Below are 8,519 nucleotides of genomic sequence, written 5' to 3'. Positions count from 1 at the left end.
ATATTTGTTTTGTTTTTAGTCACTTTTAAGACTTTTACATTGCACTCACGCCTATTTTGTGTGTAATTTAAGGGTTCAACACGGTACTTTTAGTCTTCAGGTTCATCAAACACTTCAAGATTTGAATATCACTGTAACAATCAGCCTGGATGTGTAAGAGGAACATGTGGAGGCAAATGTAGAGTATAACTTTAATTAATAAACAGGTTTATGTACATAGTCAAAGCTCAAGAGTGAAAGGAGGCAAGAACCACAGCTCTTTCTCCCTGTGAATAATGGATTCATATTCATCAGGTTCTCAGAAACCAGACAACAACTGGATAATGAGATGTTACCTTGTGACTGCTAAATGTGTAAGAAGTTAATTAGCAGCTTGTTTTAGAGTTAATCTGCCCCCTAGTGGCCAAGAAACATTTAATGCAGCATCAGTTTCAGCTGTCCTGAGATCAGAGTGGACAAAATGAATGTGAGCATTTTTTCTAAAACAGCTGCTAAAGATTTCACGAGTACTTGATATTGATTGCTTTAAACGTTAACAAGAAATCCTGAGTAAATCATGTATCACCATCTCATTCTAGTCTTTCATCAACAGAGGTTCCCAGTCAAGTGCATATTTTCTTACTTTCCAGATATCTGAAAAGCTCTGGGGGTGACATTTGACCAAGATATTGGAAAGAAAGTCCTGCAGATGGAGTTCGGTCACGATTATGGTATGCAGTTAAGATTGCAGTTATTGCTGAAATTTCCTGAACCACAGTGGTACGACACGCACAGGCGAGTTCAGCACTGATGTCTAGTGATAAGGGAGTGAAAAGAACTAGTTGATGGCCAACCAAGAGTGTGTTACTGACTGCGTATATGCTGGTATTTCTAATGTTTTTCAAGAGAAATACAACCAAACAAACTAAGTTATAATGACAAAGTGGAAAAACTGAATACTGATGTAAAAATGTGCTTAAACATAATGGTTTTTTCTTTATGTATTTGAAACAGATCAATGTTGACGGTGGTCCTCTACAATTGTCTCTTCTGACCACAGACAATTGTAGAGGACCACTGGTTGAGTTATTGATTAATATAAGATCCACAAGTGGTTGCAGAAATATTAAAGTCCTTTACTTAAAGGTCCAGTGTGTAACATTTAGGAGGATCTATTGGCAGAAATTTGATATAATATTAATCGGTATGTTTTCATTAGTGTATAAAAATAAGAATAATTGTGTTTCGTTACCTTAGAATGAGCTGTTTTCATCTACAGAAGGAGTGGGTCCTCTTACGCTGCCATGTTCAAACGCCCAGAATGGACAAACCAAACTCTAGACGGCGCCGGACACATTTTGTGCAACCACCATAATTTCCCTTTCATGCTTGGATGGGGAGGGTGAAGCGAGGGAGTAGCAATCACACCACAAAAGTCCTCCTTTTAAGTAAATTACCAACGCAACCATGTAAAAGTACTCTATTAGAATTTACAACCTACTTGTGAAAGTACAGAAGTATTCCCAGAAAAATGTACTTAAAATGTCCCGAGTGACTGATACATAACTAATACTGGATCCTACACAACTGGTCCTTTTCATTTTAAAAGTAACTATAGCTGTCAAATAAATCCCTTTTAAATCTAGTAATGTAGTATAAAGTGCCTCAAAGTGGTACTTAGGTAAATGTACTTAGTAACTTTCTACCACTCGAGACTAAAGACTAAAACAGTGAAACATTAGAGACAAAAGGTTCACGTTAGGATCTTTAATGTTAAACATACATCAGTAGCATTTAGTCAGTGCTTCATCAGTGTTCATGTCAGTGTTTCGAAAGTCTGTCCTGATGAAAGAGTAACTTCTAATGAAAACTTCCCACAGACGGGGGGGGGCTGTGGCCCAGAGGAAGAGCGGGTCGTCCACCAATCGGAAAGTTGTAGATTCGATTCCCCAGCTCCTCCTGCCCCATGTTGGAGCATCCTTGAGCGAAGATACTGCTGTGCATCGCTGTGTGAATGTGTATGAATGAGTTAGTTTCTTTTTGATGGGCTTTGCCACCACTGAGTGAATGTGTGTGAAATGTGGCATGTAGAGTAAAACCGCTCTGAGTGGTCAGAAGACTAGAAAGGCGCTTTACAAGTACAGTGTCCATTTACCATTTATGTGCCTGTAACTGAGGAAGGAGTCCAACCTCCAACATCTTTTATAAAATGAGTTGCGATGGATTACCCAGTTTCTAGTAAAAACAGACTCTTGCTCTGTTACCGTGACCTTTAACCCCGGATCTTCTAAGAGTCAGCGGCCTATTGAACAGAGCCTCCAGATGAAAGGAGCTATAATATCTGTCTGACAGTAGCCGTGAACTCATCCTGTAGAGACATGATGAGGAAAAAGTGCAACTTTAAAAGAGATGTGATGGTAACGAGGAGACGCTGGATGACAGTGACAGGCACAATATTTAGACTCAGTCTTATTGTTGCACTTTGGTAATAACATCTGAGTGCCTGCAGGAGACGTCTACACACTGTAGATAGCAACCAGTCCTCCACCTCTGTTTGATAAATAATCCTGCAGGAGCTCTGGCGATCCAGCTGTGAGTCCTTTCATCCCTCTGACTACAACGTCTGTGGCTCTGCACCGAGCTGCCTGCAGCGGGAGGACGCAGCCAACATTCATGAATGTCCAACATGTCTTCAGTCTGCTTTAAGTCTGCCGGAGGTTCTCTGTGTCGTACGGAGTGAATGTGACGGTGGCGGGCAGCTGACTGATGACGTTGGCGTTGCACATCAGCTGTGTGAACACATGGTTGTCCATCATGACTCCGGTATAAAACAGATTCCTTTGTGGTGTTGAATGTGTAGAACTACTGCGAGAGCTGCTGCCTCGCCTGGATAAACTGAGTAACCGACGAAACAGAGACCTCCTGAGGAGGATGTAGATCCAGGGGTCGAGGATGGGGTTGACGGAGGCTATCCGGATGGCAGCCAGGTCGGCTGTGTCGTTATTATTATTTTTCAGCATGAAGCGGTTGGCAAACACTCGGACCTTTAAAGAATAAACAAGATGATACAGTTCAGAGATTTATACTGTAAAGTTTAAAACCACTGTAATGTCATCAAACTGGAATATGTCCCCCTTTTCATTATTGTTGAAGTTTCCCATCATGAACAAAGGTTATCATTCCTGAATATCTATCTAATAATTTATTATAAAATATAAACTTTCTGGCTCATGGTCCCTGAAGACTAATGTGACCTCTTGTCAAAGGTTTAATAGGTTAATGAATTGATTGCAGCTGAAATATTTTGATTTTTACTTTCTCAAATAGTTTCAGTTTAATACTTTTTGGAGGCCTGAAACTGCAAACTATTAATTATTTAACATGAAAAAATTATTAAACAATGTTAATCATCAGATTCATCTTTGGGGGGATCCCAACCCAGAGGCTGAGAATCAACCGACTTCATAAAATGTCTTTTATAAACTACAAATCCCTGTATCAACAATTCAGAGAGCACATTATATACAAATACAACTCTAAACTCATGTTGGACATAAATCTGCTGCAGCACAAACACTGATAACAGATGTCAGCAGCTGTTCACTCTGGCTACAGTTGAGTCTATATAAAAGTGTTTAAATTAGTTTTTCCATTTAAGTCTAATTTATACAACATCTCTACTTTATTTCTTTAACTATTCTGAAGATTTTACTTATAAAACATGCTTTAATGTTACACAATATGATGCATCAGAATACAAAGGATACAAAGATTAACATCCATTAAAATGCTGCTTACACCACAATGCATCAGCAATAATAATTCAATAATCATACATTAATGTATTTTGAATGAGAGTTTTACTTGTAGTGGAGTATTTGTGCAGTGACGTAGTGCTACTTTAACTTTTATCTGAATACTTCTTCCACCACTGAAGTTAATACACTTTAGTTCAACGTTAAGATATAAACATTATCTATGTTTTTCTACTTTATTTAGCTCCTAGAAGTGACTCCTAAAGCTTCTTCACCTGTTTTTGCTGCTCCATACATTAGCAGGCAGTGAGGACTATAATTAATAACCAATGCAAACCGATTACTACTGAACTACAACCCCAACACTGACTCACCACCAGCGGAGCTGAGCAGGCCAGAACCACCGCGGAGGTCATCACCAACACCGCGATCATCTGCGTCTCAGCGGCCGAGGACAGAGCCCTCCACCTCTCCCGGACGCTGGCTCTGGTGACGGGCCGCTGCACGGTCCTCTGCCGCATCAGCAGCAGCGCTCCGCACACCAACAGGTTGAGCACGATGGTGCCCAGGATGAGCAGCAGGCTGACGACGCCGTACAGGACGGAGTACACTGTCTTCCAGTCGATGAAGCACCAAGTAGAGGACGTTTGCAGCTCGCTCCTCGCCATGCCCATCATCGGGAGGCAGCAGAAGAAAATGTGGCTGATGTAAATGAATAACAGGAACTTCTGCGCGAAGCGTCGGTCCACCTCCCACCGCTGGTAGATGTACGGCCAGCATATAGCCAGGTACCGCTCTGCTGCCATGGCGCATATGATGCTCAGCCCCGTTAAACCGAAAAACAGCAACAAAAATGAGTGAAACTCGCAGACATTATGGTGTTGGAGCACTTTCTGGTCCATGTAGTTGGCTATGGTGAACGGGCTGGCCAGGCAGGTGCCCAGCAGGTCCGTCACCGCCAGACCGCAAACCAGCGTGTAGAAAGCGGAAGATTTTCTCTCCTGTCTTGATACTGAAAGGACGATTATCGCAATTAAATTCCCAAAGGCGCCTCCAGCGAACATAAGGATGGGTAAAGCGATTTTATTCTCGACCCCGGTCGATTGTGAACGCTGGACCAGCGTCCCGTTGGTAACAGATCCGTGCGTAAAGTTTGGGTTTTCCATCGCCAAATATGCCCACAGGCTGGTGTTTGTTAGCGATATTTCCTTTGGTCTGTTGTAGATCTGAGGATGCATTTCCCTTTTAACAACTTGCAAAAGAAGATAAAGAGTCGGCGGGGGTATTTTCTCTGGTAGTCTCATCCCCTCTGCTTTCCAGTAATCCAGATGTAGTTGATCACAGAGGTCGTTGCGCACAGCTGAGGGGGAGGCGGGCTGTCTCTAATAAACTGAACCATCCAGCAGCCTGACACGGACGTGTACGATGGGATGCTGTGAGACAGGGAAATATACGTTTTTGTGTGTTTGCTCATGTCTCATCTGCAGAAGCTGGCGTCATCGCAGCTCTGCGTAATATCGGTGGCAGGAGGTCAGGATGTCAGGAGGTCAGCATGAGAGTAAAGCTATGGGCACATAAACACGATGATGTATAGAGACAGAAGAGACTGTTTTCAACCACACTGAGTCATAGTTGGATGCAGAGCATATCTGAAGGTCTGAAGGGGATTAGATAGTTTGATTAACTCTGCTCACTCAATTTATGGCAGAAAATCCCAAAGAATGAAATAAAATTAAGCTGTTGTGTTTGAACCTTACCAACTCTTTTTAAAGGCTCAGTTCACCCAGGAACCATTTATATCCACGCAGATAGTTTTGGTTCTATTTGCTCAAGATTTGAGATCAATAAAGAGTTTCATTACAGCCAAATTACATTAAAAACACTTCAAAAGAGGTTTGTGGGTTTTTTTTGGGAAATGTGAAAGGCGAGAGATTAAATATAAATACCCCCAAATTCAAAACTAGCTCAAAACTTTAAACTTTGGTCATAAATCTGCTGCAGTAAATTTTAGAAACAGACTTTTACTTGAGTCATCTTATCTTTCTGTTCACTTTTATCTGATTATTAGATTTTCCTGAGGGATTAAGGGGAAACTTGTGTAGGAGAAATTCTTCCAAATATATTGAGAGTTGCTAGTTCTACAAACCCGGTGGGATGAATCAAGTCTCATTACTTCATGCAGCATTGTTGTTCTCTTCCAGACTTACAATTGGTGACCTCCTGACTATTCACTGTTCATCAAATATATCAAATATATACCTCTGAGTTGGCTGTCAACAGATTCTCACCTGATTTCCTCACAAAAATACACCAAATCAATACATGGATTACTCAAAAATGTCCATTTCCTACACTTGGTAAACGATCACAATCTGTTAATTAGATACTGATGATTCAGTGTTTTGGTCCACATACACGTACACTGATAATCAGCTCTTTTTAAAGGCTCAGTTCACCCAAATTACAAATAAATGAATACATGAAAACATTGATCTATAGCCACACTTAAATAATAATCTAAACTAAATAATCTACTGCAGACTGTATATCTTTAAAAGGTTTTCCTACACTCCTTACGAACCCCCCTGACCCCTGTGAAGTGGGAGGTGGGGATCCCCTTGTTGGGAACCATTGTTTTAATCTACTTCTAGTTTTTATTCTGAGACTTTTTTTCCTTCAATTATAATGATGACGTTGCAGTCAGCACTCTGACAAACAATGCTTGGTGGAAAAGCTTCATGAACAGACCATCAGTGAATAAGCTGCTAAATATTTAATTAAACACATAAATATATAATTAGAAATAAATCTGTCCCAGTGTGTTGTTGTGGTTTGTATTTTCCCCACTGACAAACCTCTGTGTCCACAGCTCAGCACACAGCTTTGTCCCAATGACTGTAAATGGCTGTGAGTAACAACAGACGGCTGATGGACAGCGTTGAATGTGAACACACGGTGCACTTAAGTCTGCTCCGACTCTCCAGCCATCACACATTCATTACAGCGTGACTTATGTTTACAGTGACGTGCTGCAGCGAGGGGTCTCTGTCTGCAGCTGACCTTAAAAGACAAAACACAACACCTCTCTGAGAGGTAAACCACCAACCCGCTCGTCTCTGCTGCAGACAAAAGGCAACTCTAAAGACAACAAACCACTTAAGTGATGCCAAGGCTTGGAAAGTCCAACACTGACTGGAATGTGCTTCAGTTTACGGTGAATCATGGGGATGTACAAGCCGTCCCCTGTACAGTTTATAGTTTTCTTTTAATGTCGTAAAGGAAATTCATTTATTGCAAATGCTTTTAAAATGTATTATCTCTGTCTGTGGTCTCTGTTGTAGGCTGGAGCTATAAAAGTGTACGCTGATTTTAGTGTATGAGTAAGCTGCCAAACAGTCACAGTATAACCCTAAATGGTCAGTATAAAGGATTTTCTTTGTGTCTATGACTCTCAATGTATGCATCAGCACTTAAACTCACAGGCTAATGTAAAAGAGTAACTCTCAAAACAATAAATGTTAAAACACTGAACAATATTTCCTGTTAAATCCACATTTTTGTTGTTATTTCAGCCCTTGTTCCCATTATTGGTGACGTCTAAATACAGGTGTTAATGTATAGCTCCTTCCCAAGTGTAGGACCAACAGACTCAAGAACTCCTTCGTCCCTCATGCCATCATACTCTACAACTCCTCACTCGGGGGGAGGAGGAAATAGGGTAAAGAGGACAGAAGGGAAGGAGTGGTAGCAATGTGCAATTAATAATCTACTCATACATACCTGGACACTATTCTTCTTCTTTTTTTGTGCAATAACTTAATCCATCACTCAAGTGCAATAATTTAATTTAACTGCTAATTTCTGCTAATTTCATTTATCCACTATATAATAACACAATGCCATATACAGTCCTATATATTTATCTTTATTTATCTGTATTTATCCTCTACACAGTTCTCTACATTTATCTTATTTGACTTTATTTTCCGTGAATTCTTATCTCTACTTTATATTTTTAGCTAAGAGTTTATTGTTTACTTTTTACTGTTTATTGTTTACTTTCTATATTTAGCTAAGAGTTTATTGTTTATCTTATACTGTATTTTTTATAGCTCTTTTTATTTCTATACAAGAGTTTTGTAAGCTGCTGGAAATCCAATTTCCTTGCAGGAGTCATCCCAAAAGGATCAATAAAGAGAAGTCTAAGTCTTAGTATAGTGTATTCATATTTACTGTATATATCTGATCTAATAATGTACACACTGTATTCATATCATACCTCCAACTATTTATAACTTGCACTTACACCTGCACTATGTTTTTTTTAATGCTAAAACAGTTCATACTGTATATATAAGATAAGATAAGATAAGATAAGATAAGATAAGATAAGATGTACCTTTATTGATCCCCTTAGGAGAAATTCAAGTCAAACACAGCAGCATAGGGGAATGTAGTGCAAAGAGTACAGAGTGTACAAGTACAATAAGAATCACAATATAAGAATATTAACTAAATATAATAGAAGATATAAGACTATAAATTAAAAATGTACACACTATATGCAATATGCAGTAAAATGGTGTGAGCAGTATTTTCCTTTGAAAAACTAAACTAAACTGTACATGTGCAAACTTAAAGATTAAAGATAAATTGTTTGGTTGAAGTTAAAACCAGTCTTAGTCAGCAGGGGTTGGAGGTACTGGGTGCACTGGGTGTTAAGTTGAGCTGCAGGGTAGGAGGAAGCAGTGTAAAAGAAATGGTTGGAGAGACTGGATTTGGGGA

The 8,519-nt window shown here is 39.8% G+C and overlaps 1 protein-coding gene and 1 long non-coding RNA gene across 2 annotated transcripts in view; one reads left to right on the top strand and one right to left on the bottom strand.

Annotated features, from left to right (window-relative positions):
* LOC127350189 (uncharacterized) overlaps positions 1–7,270 on the top strand; it is a 10,621-nt gene extending 3,351 nt beyond the window's left edge. The window contains exons 1-2 of the long non-coding RNA XR_007880534.1: positions 1–710; positions 6,604–7,270. The exon at positions 1–710 is cut by the window's left edge and continues 3,351 nt beyond it. This is a non-coding gene — a long non-coding RNA (uncharacterized LOC127350189). The remainder of the gene's footprint in view (positions 711–6,603) is intronic.
* LOC127350177 (prostaglandin E2 receptor EP4 subtype-like) lies at positions 1,605–5,788 on the bottom strand. Its single transcript, XM_051376531.1, has 2 exons — positions 4,109–5,788; positions 1,605–3,023 (listed from the first exon to the last, which is right to left on the bottom strand). The coding sequence occupies exons 1-2, from the start codon at positions 5,036–5,038 to the stop codon at positions 2,682–2,684; spliced, it is 1,272 nt and encodes a 423-aa protein (XP_051232491.1). The 5' UTR covers positions 5,039–5,788; the 3' UTR covers positions 1,605–2,681.
* Positions 7,271–8,519: the final 1,249 nt, after the last annotated feature.

This window comes from Dicentrarchus labrax, unplaced genomic scaffold (genome assembly GCF_905237075.1).
Source record: "Dicentrarchus labrax unplaced genomic scaffold, dlabrax2021, whole genome shotgun sequence".
Lineage (NCBI taxonomy): Eukaryota > Metazoa > Chordata > Actinopteri > Moronidae > Dicentrarchus > Dicentrarchus labrax.
Note: the sequence above shows the minus strand (reverse complement) of the source record. Positions and strands in the feature narration are given on the sequence as shown.